The sequence below is a fragment of the Nanorana parkeri genome, unplaced genomic scaffold (assembly GCF_000935625.1).
Source record: "Nanorana parkeri isolate BGI_ZX_2015 unplaced genomic scaffold, ASM93562v1 scaffold392, whole genome shotgun sequence".
NCBI classification, from domain to species: domain Eukaryota; kingdom Metazoa; phylum Chordata; class Amphibia; order Anura; family Dicroglossidae; genus Nanorana; species Nanorana parkeri.
Window position 1 is genome coordinate 801,208 of NW_017306660.1, and position 14,357 is coordinate 815,564.

At 42.9% G+C, this 14,357-nt stretch overlaps 1 protein-coding gene across 1 annotated transcript in view; it reads right to left on the reverse strand.

Annotated features, from left to right (window-relative positions):
• Positions 1-4,613: 4,613 nt before the first annotated feature.
• The window catches only part of UNC79 (unc-79 homolog (C. elegans)), a 97,302-nt gene continuing 87,558 nt past the window's right edge, over positions 4,614-14,357 (reverse strand). The window contains exons 46-48 of the mRNA XM_018559398.1: positions 10,563-10,640; positions 5,625-5,666; positions 4,614-4,814 (exon numbers count right to left, since the gene is read on the reverse strand). Coding sequence (XP_018414900.1) covers positions 4,614-4,814; positions 5,625-5,666; positions 10,563-10,640 — 321 coding nt within the window. The remainder of the gene's footprint in view (positions 4,815-5,624; positions 5,667-10,562; positions 10,641-14,357) is intronic.

The window sequence follows — 14,357 nt, forward strand, 5'->3', positions numbered from 1 at the left end:
CCCCCCCCACTTACCTGAATTGTGGGGTTCTTTTCCCTGCCCCGTCCTATATTTTGTAATACGGTGCAGCTGTGAGTGGTTCTGGCCGCACAGCCGCGCCATCCATTCACAGAAAAATGAATGTGATGACTAAGTCCCATCTGGCACTACAGCAGAGGGACTCCTAGATCGCAATGGAGCACATGTGCGGTGACGTCACCGTACTTGTTTACTTCCTCCAGCCCTATAACTAAAGGTTCCTACCTCTCTACGGACCTGGGGAAAGAGTCTGCAGGAGTTTGTGCATTGCACTGATGGTGGTCGTAATGCACTGCAGGCTCCAATGTAAAAATGTACTAAACTCCCATTTGTTGTATTAATGTGGGGGCATTTATTACATTTTTGCAAGTGTGGACTATCCCTTTAAAGGGTTCGGTTTATTTCCTTCATACTATCCTACATGTTTCTATGCATCACTTTTTAATTTTAATGTCTTGTCCTCCACTTATTTTGCTGTGGCGCAAGTCATTTTTAAGTGGGCTGTAGGGAACACAAATGTGGAAGCATGGATTTTTAAAGGGGCTGTAATAGCGGTGATCTCTAGCAGTCTCCAGTCCATTTTTTTATAGTGGTTTTTTTCAGAGGAAAAAAAAAAAGGACAGAAAAAAAAAAGATGTTGAGAAAAAAATTTCAAAAATACAAAAAAAAAAAAAAAGAAAAAACAAATACAAAGAAAACTAAATAAAAGAAACAAACTATCCTTAATATACCCCTTGCCAAAAAAATAAAATAAATAAACACAAAAATAAATAAAATAAACATACCCCCGACATAAAGAAAGAAAAAAATAGATCTTTATTTGTTTGTTTTTTCCTAAGCAGATCATTGAGAGAAATTAAAATTTTCCGATTTGGCAAAATTTATTTTATTATTTTAAATGTTTTTTTATTTTATTAAACTTATTTTGAAGTGAACTTACTTTTGCTAAAAATCACTCCACTCATCCCGATTTATTACTTATGCGGGCTTTCCTGGCTGCTTAGTAGTACCTTCTATTGGATTATGCTTTGCTGCTCCACTCTCTCAGTACAGGTCTAATAGAATGCCATAAACTATGGAACAGCAAGTGAATAGAAATGTGATGTCATGTTAAAAAAAAGACTTCTTTCATCGAATTAAATGTTACAATTATAACTTAATATGTGTACATACTGAATCTATAATATAGCTTCCTTTATTGTAGCAGCAGATACATTCATCTAAATAAAGCTACTATATATTAAATAATATTCTCTTTTCTTTATAATAGGAGAGCACCCGATTTTTATGCAGGACCAGACACTCTGGAGAAATCTAAGCCTGTGCTTGTACCCTCCACTATGTCATGAATTGACAGCCAACCTCATATAGAGCAGAATACAGTAATCCCCCACTGAATTATGGGAGTAGTTTTTTCCCCCAGTTCAGACATGTCAGCTGTAACATGCTGGGGAGGAGACACGGCAACACAGCGTTTCCAATTTATGTTTTTAATCTTCCAAATGTGCCTAATAGGAAACCCCAGGGCCGCCCCTTTAATAAGGCAGCCTGAGGCTGTTGGGGAGGGGAAGCAAGGCAAAGCTTCTCAGGTTGCTGAGTGTCAGGTGGGGAGATGTGTAAGCGCCATACACATCTCCCCACCCAGCTCTTAACAACCTGGCATGCTCTGGCTGGCGTCCCTCCCAGCTCCTGGCAACCAGTGACATCACTGGTTGCCAGGAGCTGGGCAGGATGCCGGCCAGAGCGTCTCAGGTTCCTAAAAAGCCGGGCGGGGAGATGCAGAGGCTGCAGAGGGGGACTTCACTCTCGTGTCTGGCGGTGGTGCTGTCTCCCCTACCCACCTCACGCTGCTCTGATTAGGGGCACCACCACCACCCTCCTCCCCCCCCCACCCAGTGGCATCACAAGGAGGATGCGGCCCGCACACGGGTGACACCATTGGAGGGGTAACACCAAAATGACTGACAGTCATTTTGGTGTTACCCCCTCTGAAAAGTCGGGCATTCAGTCATGGGCCGAGAGCCCGACAGTTGCAGGAGACCTGGCAGCATATCTTATCCCGCCGGGTGAATGTCCCCTCCTCTCTCTGCCGGCGAATCATCAAGGTGGCCATGCATGACGTCATCGTGTACGCACGTGGTGATGTCACGTGCAAGATGATGTCACAGCGGGTTGTCACCCAGTATCCGCTCTGGGTGACACCCGGGCTCAAGATGCCCCCGCCCCCACCTCAGGTGACAGAAAGCCTAGGGACACCACTGTGAAACCCCCTAACTGTGAATACAGAGAAGGTTGTTTTCCAGTAATTGCTACGGGGGTATATTATGTGGCCAGTACAGAAACTCCTAGCGCTCGGTGTTGCTCTTCTTTAAATAAAAACTATTATTTAAAATGCGTATTTTTAAAATATGTTTCTGTTTGCGATACAAAAATATTTTGAAATAAATAAATAAATAGATACATATTTTTCTAAGGGGGTTCTTTTGTTTTGTCCATTACGCCTCCCGCTGACAAGGCCCCGCGGTTTTCCGCCATTAATATTCAAAGCAGGTCTTACAGGAGTGAATTTACGGCAGGACTAATATGTGGAGAATTCCATCTGTCATATTTTTCACGGTGGATGAACAGGCAGATGTTCACCGTGAGTTCCGTCTCCTTTCTTGGGACCTACCCATAATGCCTCATGTAAAATGGAGCCGCGGCGAGCTATCCGCGGGTGTCAACACAGGCGGATTGCAAGCAGATCACGGAGGATTGAGAGATAATATAATAAAAATATTGTGGATTTTAAGCGGGCCTGTGCGCAAATGTTAAATTAAAGCTATGATTTGCTGGGACGGATGAATGGGTAACAGAAGGGGTCAAAATGTTGCTCCGCCATTGCTGGCTAAAAGCTTAGGCCTTTGGTCATGTGACCTCTGCTGAACGGAGTGATCAGTAGACATGTAAGCTGCGGAAAATTTCGGCTCGGCTATTTCGTTATTTTGGGGTTCGGATCCAAAATTCAATTTAGTTCGGGGTTTTGGATTCGGACGAAATCGGAATTTTCGTTAGTTTCGGATAAGTTTACGAACGAATATTCGTCATGACTTCCACAGAAAAGTATATACAGATATTAATACTAAAGCTGAATCTTCTAGACCCGAATGGCATTTGGGTTTGGGAACCTTAGCTTTAGTAATATATGTATATGGCTCCCAGACCCGAATGGCATTCCAATAATCAGACCCATTCGGATGGATTAAACCGAAAAACACATCTGATTGGCCAGAAAAGTCACATGTCCGATTCAATTCCATTTTTGATCCAAATTCAGACGGGATCCAAAATTCAGAAATGGAAATTCGGACGCATTCGGATTCGGAAATTCAGATGTGTCCGAATGCCCGAAAATACGTACGAATTTTGATCCAGAACAAAACAAATCGCACGTGTCTAGTAAACAGACAGTCTAAACTCTGATCTGTGCCTTCAACAGAGATCATGTGCCCTGGTGCCTAGGATTTTAATCCAAGAATGCAACGGAACTCAGCGTATAAAATATAAAAATCGTCAAGTGATCGATATCTCCATCATCTTCCAAACACTGAAATATCAGTTCTGATGGACTGACCCTTTAAATGGTGCTGTTTTTGGAAGGGACGGGAACTTTAACATTGCGTTGAGGGTTGATACTCTAAAACTGTTGGCGGCAACTAAAAAGGACAGCGGCCTTGTGCCAAAAAAAAAAGACTATTTTTATCATTCAATGGCTTCCTGCTGTGTGCAGCAACGTAGTACAACTGCAAAACTCCTATCTTAAAATAATGACCATTTTCACTGGAAAAAAAAAGATTAAAAAATAAAATCACATTTCTTTGGCAACTTAAAGGCTTATGTAGAGGAGCGTCGTTTTCCTGCATTTGAAATACACATCATAAGATGGCCGGCAGATCCCCTTCACCTTCAATGGTGCATTGTGAATGATTGATCTGAGGTTGCATTTGACCTGCTTTTACGTCGCATTTCTCTGCCCTATCTCTGCAGGTCCTATTGAGGTGCCTTTGCACTGCAGGCAAAGCAAGTCGATTGTAGAGTTTTCAAAAGCATGCCCCTATCAATGCCCGTCCATCAACTTCTGTCTAGGCAAAACCCTAAATAGATTAAAACTTATCATAATTTGTCTTATTTTATACTTAAACTGCGTTCCTTGGCAGTTTGTTCAGACCCGGGTAAACTGGATGTCCTACACTTATGCCGTTGACACTCTACATTGAAGTAGACCTCCATGAAAACCACCATTGGTAAGAGGCCCTCAAAAAAAATGCCGGCACCAAATTCAGGCTGGTGGCGACAAAGGGAGCAGCATGAGGAAAATAAAAGTAGGAGTTTGCTAGTGCTTAAAAAAGAAGGGTTTCAGAGACCTCCGACTTCCACTCCAAATTCAATTTAGAGCTCTGGGTGAAGGTCCCCTTTAAAAACACCAAATTGGTGTTTTTTGTGCAGATTTTGGTTATAACCATTAATAAAAAAAATCTAAGCCCATCAGGCATACGTTTTCAGCAATGTCTGATGCACGCGCAACATCCTTTGGTTTCCGCCATGCCGATGTAACGCTACAGAGGATAAAATTGCGAGGCAGCTTCGGACGACTGGATTTCCACCTGAGCCATTTTGAACTGAGTGCACTGCAGCCACTTCCGCAGGACGGCCGTGTTGTGCGTGATCTGCGCCGATCCTTGCAGTATCCGCAGGTTCTGCTGGTTGGCGTTGTTCTGGATCGCCTGGAGGCGGAGCTGTAGCCCTGCCGATAAATGCTGCAAAAAAAAAAGAGTCGACACACATGTTGGAGGGTTTCGAAAACTGAACGGGTTATCTTTGCTTTCTAAGGCCCAACACTGGGATCATTTTAATAATTTTTTAATGCCAACCCCATGACTTGTCTAAAAGCAGATGTATCTATGATATCAAATGACAGAAGGATTGTGGCCAGGCTATGGACTTTCAATTATGGACATTATCCTAAAAAGCAGTGCATAACCAAACCCTTACTGACCCCTGTAGCTGCAGATACTATGGAGTCATTAAACCTCAAAGTTTTCAGCACAAACACTATCAGGTTGGGTTTTCAACAGTTCAAGCTGAACTACTCCGGCCTTCCCTTCAGTCTTGAATAACAGTCCTCTCCTGGACTGAAATGGCTTCCTCTGATATCACTGCACACAGGTCCGGATTCCCCACAAGGCCCGGACACGGAGCGGCAGGGCGCAGAGGGGCGGCAACGGTGTCCTTGTGGGGAAGTTGCGGGCGCCGGGCGGTAAGTTGCCCTCTCTACATTTAGTCCTGCTTTGCACAAGCAGGACTAAATGTAGTGTGAGGGAAGCCAATTGTTCGTTTACATGTGATCTCGGCGGTGTTGCATTTAACCCTTGTAGGGGGGGGGGTTCGCTGCAAGGGAGGATTTATTTTTCAACTTTAACAATATCTCAACATTTGGACGTCCATAGCCTGGCCACAGTTCTACTTTAAGTCCTGTTAAGTCGCGTAAAAAGAGTTACATTGTTAACGTTTGTTTGACTTTAAATGGATTTTGTTGCAGAAGGTCTCATTGACCAATTGACACTCACCTTTATGTTTGATTGGATCATCGGTAGCCACATCGGTATCAGCTTAAAAGACAACAAAAGAAAATAAAACGTTAGCGATCTTACAGCCATCTCTGTCTAGGACAGCACAACGACCCATCGGGCGGATTGTCTTTGTTGAATCTGAACAACCAATCAAAATCTCAATGCTGGAATCTGATTGGTGATGGTGGAGAACCGCAGGTGGGTCTTGTTTTAAGGAACTACCGTAGATAAATGAGGCCCAGAATAATGAAAGGGTAAATATCAAACGATGAAACTTCAATTACAGAAAGGATAATTCACTCTCCAGGATAATATGGTCTGAAATAAAGACAGAGAGCCGGTCTCTGCAGTTTCTTCATAATTAGCAGGAAAACTGATTCACTTGCAACGCTATTTACTGACTAACTAATTCCATTAAATACTGCAAGCTATTAGGAGACTGCTGAGCACTTCCTCGGGTAAGTCCACTGATTTCTGCTCAGTACTGTGGTGTTAAAGGAAACCTTCCATGATACACACATGGGCTTCAAATCATAAAACTTCAAGCAGCACTTAAAGGAGAACTATGAGGGGAGTACTTTTCACTCACCTCATAGTTCTAGCCGACCTGTGACAATGAGACTGTCACAGGTCGGCTCAGTAGATCGGGAGGTGAGCGAACACATACCGGCGTTCGCTCACTTCTCGATCCTGTCATGGCAGTGAGCCGTGACTGGATTCCCCCCTCCCCGCTCCTCCAGCGCTGACTGGCGGAACGGACGGGGGAGGGGGCGGGTACAGCTGGCTCTGCCTCTCGATAGGCAGAGCCAGCTGTCACTCACGCAGCTGGGCAGATCCAGACATAATTGTCGGCATCCGCTTCAGCTGCGGCGTCTCAGTATACCGCGAGCTGTAGCTCGCAGTATACTGAGCTTAGGGTGGCGGGAGGACGCTAGTTTGTGTCCTCCCGTTACCCTAAGGAGAACTATGGAGAAAAACCCTAACCCCATAGTTCTCCTTTAAAGTGACACTAAACTCAGGTGTTCAATCTTAAAAATGCATTCAAGTAACTTAACTATGAACAACAATGTATCTTATGTGTGTATCACTCGGCTGCAGATCATCCAATCATCTCTGAATTGGTGCTGACACTGTCCTTCCTTCTGGAGGGGGGCTACGTCTGTTCCCCATGGTCCATGTGTGTGTTGTAAAGTAGTCACCGCTCCAAGCTCGCTCCCGGCATGGACTACAATCTCAGGTTTAGTTTACTAATTTGTATTGAGATTGTAGTCCATCACAGGAGTGAGCTTGGAGCGGTGACTACTTTACAACACACACAGGGACCATGGGGAACAGACGTAGCCCCCCTCCAGAAGGAAGGACAGTGTCAGCACCAATTCAGAAATGATTGGAGGATCTACAGCCGAGTGATACACAAATAAGATACATTGTTGTTCATAGTGAAGGTACTTGAATGCATTTTTAAGATTGAACTCCTGAGTTTAGTGCCACTTTCGGGCACCTTAAAGTACCCTTAAGGCACACTAAAATATTTTCTCTTGTGTCATTTTAGCATACTGTAGGTACTATTGTAACCTGATAATTAAGAGCCATGACAGCTACCATTACTGACCTCTCCTTCTAAAATGCTAGTTGCCTATCTATCAGGGTGAACCTCTGACTAGCATATATTAAGCCTAAGGTCTAGAACGAGCATGCACATTTGGATTCCTCGCGTTTAACATACGCATATTGTTTTCAGTAATTCTGAGGTCTTGTTCACACCATGTCCATTGAGCTGTGTTTTTCTGCACACCACCACACATGTATGGTGTGACCAGTGCACATAGAAAACAATTCACAGTTGTCTAAAATGTTTTTGGTGTGCTGTTAACAATTACTGCAAATACTTCAGTCACATGAGGAGTGTCCACCTACTTTTGGCCATAAACAAATGCATATGATAGAATGAAACAACTGTTATACATTGTTATCAGTCACTTTAATGACTATATTCTATGACCGTTCTGATCATTTTAATCAGGTCCTAATAGACAGTCTCATCACACTGATCCAGAGACAATGCTTACTGTAGAACCTGTAACCTATATTATTTTACCTTTATTTCTTAAGATATAGATTTTATACAAAACCAAACCTATGTGCTGTTTTTATATTTTTTGGTTTCTGTTACCCTGGGGAAGAGGGCACCTTAAAACCCCCTAAATGCATTGGCTTGCTTTGTTTTTTTCGGATTATTAATCATACAGTACTTGGACTTTTAACCATCAGTTTGGCACTTTTTTCTTCTACACCAAATGCTTGAAACGCCACCTAGTGGCATTTTGATTTGAGATCGGCCTCACTGGAGTAACTGCACTCTAATATGTGGACTCCATAGTAGGAGATGAAAAACGGTGGGATCCAATGCTCCTATCCCACACTGGCTGTATAAAGACATGACTACACTGCAAGAGGATAAAGCTTCTGGACCATTATGGCTGTTTATTATGCTTCCTTTCCAAATTCCCCAGTTATCAGAAACATGGAGCAGGTTTTGTGGGACAGCTATACTTTACCCCACTGTGAGCAACTGTCTGGAAGGGCTTAGTTACACTTGTAGTTCCTTTGCATCTGCTGCCACCGATGTCTGCTGCAGTGCACTGTGCAGCTCCACTCAGGATAAATCAAGCTCTATTGCTTCATTATCCCTTGGCTATTCCATCTCTGCTCCAGAATATGAATGCAATTATGTCCTTTTAACATTATCAAGATCTGCAATTACACTTCTAAATCTTTGGCCCCAAGATAATTGTTATTGACTTGTTCTGATGAGTCACCTTTCATTCCGTTCTAGAAAGGCACCCTGGCTTCCTATACATCATGTCGTGGAAGAGAAAAAGCTTTCAGGGTAATTAGATAAAGTGTTTTGTTGCATCATACTGACATTCTCAAGCTCGAGAGCTCCTGCCCTTACATAAATATGCCAAACGCCATACAAAAGGCTTTGCAGATGCTAAGGGATTACAAGCACTTGTATGCCAGTAAATGCAGAGATCTGTGTTTCCTGACTGCACGATAGGGTCTGTAGCTGGTCGTATAATTCCCTAAAAGGATTTTACAAATATAAGAATATGATTCCAAAGTGTTTACTTCTCTGGCGATACAAACAATGCACTGCCTAATAAAGTGGCTGAGATAATGGTGTGCAGGATAATGCTGACCATACATGTAAATATATCTCCCATAGGATGATGAGAAGGAAGATCAGGCTCCTGTGATGTTAATCCTGTGCTGTATGCATCAGAGCAATGTAACCTCTCCTCTCTATTAGAGCAGAACCATCAGCATCCCTCTCCACTAGAGACAAGCTATCAGCTCCCTTCTCCATTAGAGACGAGCCATCATCTTTCTTCTCCAGCGGAGCAGAACCATCAGCTCCCATCTTCAACAAGAAGAACCATCAAACTCCCTCCCCATCAAGCAAAACCATCAGTTCCCCTCTTCCTCAGAGTATAATTGTTGGTTACCCTCCATCAGAGTAGAACCATCAGCTCCCCTCTCCATCAAGCAGAACTATTATCTCAGCATCCCTCTCCACAAGACAGGAGCCATCAGCTCCTTTCTCCTTCGGAGCAGTACCATCAGTCCCCATCTCCATCAAGAAGAACCATCAACCTACCTCCCCATCAAGCAGAATCATCAGTTCCCCTCTTCATCAGAGTAGAACTATTGGTTACCCTCTATCAAAGCAGAATTATCAGCTCCCCTCTCCTTCAGAGAAGAACTATCAGCTATCCTCTCAAGCAGAGCAGAACCATCAGATCCTTTTTCTATCAGAGCAGAACCATCAGCTCCCCTCTTTATCAGAGTAGAACCATTAGCAAACCTCCTTATCAGAATAGACCAAACAGCACCCCTCTTCATCAGTTCAGAACCATCAGCTCCCCTCTTTAGCAGAGTAGAAGAATCAGGTCAACTATTCTTAAGTACAGAACCATTAGCTCCCCTTCCCCATCAGAGCAGAACCATCAGCTTACTTCTCCATCATAGGAGAACCATCAGCTCCCCTCTCCATCAAAATAAAACCATCAGCAACCCTCCCCATCAAAATAGAACCATCAGCAACCCTCTCCATCAAAATAGGACCATCATCAACCCTCTCCATAAAAATAGAACCATCAGTAACTCTCTCCATCAGAGTAGAATCATCATGTTCCCTCTTCACCAGAGAAGAACCATCAGCCTGCCTCTCCATCAGGGCAGAACCATCAGCTCCTCTCTCATGAAGAGGAGAACCATCAGTTCTGGATTCAGTTCACAATGTTACCATTATCTGCATGGAAATTACCATCAAAACCTAAAGTGTATGCAAACCCTAACAATAAACTTCTCTTTTTCTGTCCATTCTGGTCTGTTAAAAACACAACTAAAAGCATTTTGTTATATCTGTTTGATGCGTTGCAAAATATGTGGTAATCCTGTCAGAAATGTTGTGAGCTGATAACTTCATGTGTTCTCTGCCTGTGCTGACTGTTATGACTTACATGGTTACTTTCTCTGAGGACTGTGGCCCCACTGCCCTCTATATTATGTAAAATAGTAAAAGGACGGGGTTCCATAGACCTATCTTTTTCTGTTTCTGTTGTCCTGATAGTAGGAAGTGTGAAACTGGTAAGTAAATATAAAGGAAAAAAGCTTGAAGAAAGGACACTAACGCAGCTACCACATCTAACGCTGCATGCGTATGCAAGACAAATTACAACAAAATCTATGCTCTGAAAGCTAAGCCAGCATGCGTTTATTTGAATCATTACTGCACTTTGCTGTAATTCTATGTTTACGTCACAGAGTTCAAAATCACGAGATTCTGATTAAGTGCTATAAATGTAAGCGCTTGGTGCCCCTTGCACCAATCTGTCTGAAAGTAGATAAATATGGTAGCACGTAACTTACTTTTACAAAGACAGTGGAATTGCATTCCTGTAGAGCCTCCAATAAGCTGATCAGATGCAGGCAGACCATCTCCACCATCTGGAAGTGATAAAACACATTCTAAGAGTATGAGTCACGAGGACATCATGTAGCCAATTAATAAGTTAACAGATATAGTCAGTTTAAGTTCTCTTGCAGGGATCACATCTTACGTTTTACTGGATCTCTTAGTGATCCCTCTCAGAACACCATCAACAAGTGGTCTGGCCTTGCAAGGTGCAACAGTACCCTCATCCCACATATACTTGTACTTTCCTATTTCACAGAATCTGATAGGGTCGGAAAGAAAACATATGTGTAGATCTGAGTAAGTCCTGTTGGCCAAGTTTTGTTGGGCAAGTCTTGTTTCCAGGACCAGATCTCTGCACAGCCAACATACCCCTGTTTCTTGTCCTACACGTCATCTCTTTTCTCTCCCTTCTACTTATCCCCTTTTTTGGTCTCTTTCCCCTTTCCTATTTCACTCCCTTAAAATGGAGTGATTGTTGCTCTGGCATTTGCTAACTGAGGTCCCAGGTCAGAGAAACAACCAACAGAAACTAGTAACTGCACTGCTTATACCAAAACATATATTGCATACCTAAGCCATATGAAAATAAACTGATACTTGGGAATGTCTCATTTTTGTTTTGTTTTGTTTTAATTTTTTTTGGCTCGTATCTGGGACTAAAAAAAATATAACCATTTTCCAAAAAAAGAATTTGTCTTAAGCAGTCAACAGGACGCTGTTATTTCATCAACGTGATGACTGAAATGACAAATGAAATATACAATATCATGATAAAAAAATGAAAAACAAGATAAAATACATAATGGACCTGGGTCATTCAGTAGAAGACCTGGGATATATGATCCGGATGCCAGGGTCTAGAGATGCCACTAGACCATACCTAAAAGTAGTGGCTCCCCCTGAGCTTCACAACAGTGGAATAATATATAGGTCCAAGACCAGCCAAGAAGTATAGATAAGGATGACTCCAAGGTGAGATTGGGATGGGGGTTAGCCTAATGAGGCTGAGACTGACGAAAAGACCACTGACCAAGATAAAATACATGATGGACCTTGGTCATCCAGACCCGGGGTATGTGTCCCTGAATGCCAGGGTCTAGCAATGCTCCTGACTAACACTATATCATGCATATATGGGCAGGACATAATGGCTCTATATCAGTGGAATAATATAATGGTCCAAGACCAGCCAAGAACATTAGAAAAGGTTGAGTCCAAGGTGAGATTGGGATGGGAAGGAGCCTAATGAGGCTGAGACTGACGAAAAGACCACTGGCCAAGATAAAATACATGATGGACCTTGGTCATCCAGACCTGTGGTATGTGTCCCTGAATGCCAGGGTCTAGCAATGCTCCTGACTAACACTACATCATGCATATATGGGAACGAAGTACTAGCTCTACATCAGTGGAATAATATCTAGGTACAAGTCCCGCCAAGAAGATTAGAAAAGGTGAGATTTAGATGGGAAAGAACTTAGTGTGGCTGAGACTGAGGAAAGACCACTGACCAAGATAAAATACATGATGGACCTGAGTCATCCAGACCTGTGGTATGTGTCCCTGAATGCCAGGGTCTAGCAATGCTCCTGACTGACACTGCATCTTGCATATATAGGCAGGAAGTAGTAGCTCCCCCTGTGCTCCACATCAGTAGAACAATATATAGGTCCAAGACCAGCCAAGAAGAGTAGAAAAGGTTGAATCCAGGGTGAGCTTCAGATGGGGAAGAACTTAGTGTGGTTGAGACTGAGAAAAAAACACTGAAATGTAAGTCTACTTTTAGACCAAGGCAGGAGCAGTGTTCAAGAGTGGGATGACACTCTCATGAATAGACCAAATGTACTGATATTAATTGAAAAAGGTTTAGTTGTCAAATCATTTTATGATTGTAATATGTAGCATTCGTAATAAAGGTGTCGGTGTGGCAGAACAAGGTAAACTATGAGAATTCGTCAAGGTAGAAGGTGTGAAAGTACAGCTCTAATAATACACTGAACTTAATGTTGAATTTATTTATGGAAGCTTTGCTTTTACACCTTCTACCTAACCACCTTAATTTTCCAGACATGTACATTTTTATTCTACAAAATTGCAATAAATAATTTTTTTCTGCACTTTATATAATTCAGGAAAGTTTTACTTTGTACTTGTCTTTGGTTTTGGTCTGAGCTCAAGATGAGACTGGAGGGCATAAAACTCTGGGGTTAGGATTGACCATACATTCTACAACCGTATGATACTGTATCTGAATTATGTACTAATCCTTGCAGTACTAATGTATTCATCCACAAAGATTTTATTGAAAGTTTTCCAAAAGTGAATAAGTACAGCAAGTTACAAAATGTGAGTCGCAGATGGCAAACAGGTAGGGATCACATGATCCGGATAGTAAACATGCACAGTAGGGTAGTAGAAAGGGGACATAACATCTCAATTGGAGAACAAATGATGGCATCCATTAGGGAAGGGTACTCCAAGAGTCCATGAGAAGACATCTAGCATTGGGTCGAATGTGAGCCTATGTTCACGGCTCCTGGGTTATACAATACAGCCATATCGAAGAAAGAGACAGATGGAGAGGAGAAGAAGGAGTACTACAACAGGAAAAGAGCTCCAGAGAGCTGGGAGATGTAGGAGAGGGTAGGGTAGGGTGTTGTGACGGACGCCGCCACAAAGCACCCCAAAGGAGGACGACCGGTCAGAAGGCCGTCAAGCTCTCCTGAGGCAGAGTTGGATGGGCATATTGAATCCAAGAATCCCAAATTCTCATAAAACGTTTCTGTGATTCCAAGAGGATGCTGGATAATTTCTCATTGATAAAAAAAGAAGTCTATCCTGCGTCGCACCTCTGCAAATGATACAAACTGCTTCTTCCAGGCCTGAGCTATGGCTTGTTTAGGAGCCAACAGGATAAAAACAGCTAGTTTGTGTTGAGACATCGTAAAAATTGCTGGTTTGAGATGTAGGAGTGCGATCCGGGGAGCTTTGGGTACTTGTTTCTGGAAGAGGTTCCGAAGCAGATGGAACGTGTGTGCCCAAAATCTGTTGATCATGGGGCAAGCCCCCCAAATGTGTAAAACGTCCCCATTTACAGAGCAGCCACGAAAACAGAAGGCTGACTTGTTAGGGCATACATGGGCTAGTCTCATCCAGTACTAATATTTTAAGTTACATTTGATCACAGGTTGCCCTCTTCTATGTAACAAGGATTCCAGTGATGGGACCGGACCGGACCGGTTCCACCCAACTGGCTCAGCCATTACAAAGCCAGAAGAGGTTCTCACAGGACCTTGATGGACCTTCTATAATCTAGAATAAAGTAATCACTGAGGGATCCATGTGCAAGAGTGAGAGCTTTGTTGCGGCCTTGTGGGAAGGGATGTTAAAGCGAGGTAACGACAGGGAAGGACAGGGCAGGAAAGAAGAAAAGAAAGGTAAAGGAATGTGAAAGGAGGCACTTTACACTTGCCAGATCTCACCACTGAGGTTCCTAAGAGACAAAATAATCAGCCAAGAGAGTGAACATATTGGTTATCAATCCGAAATAGAAATATCAGTTTTGGGTCAAGATGGCCTTTAAAAAAGAGACTACAAGCTCAGTTCACTAAGCTGTGATGATCCCTATTGGCGCTAATAGGCATTACTTTGAGCTTAGTATTACAAATAGCACATGGCTTATAGCTTAGTGAATTGAGCCTTGTGAGACCGAGACATCACCTCTACCCCCGAGATCTCACACACTC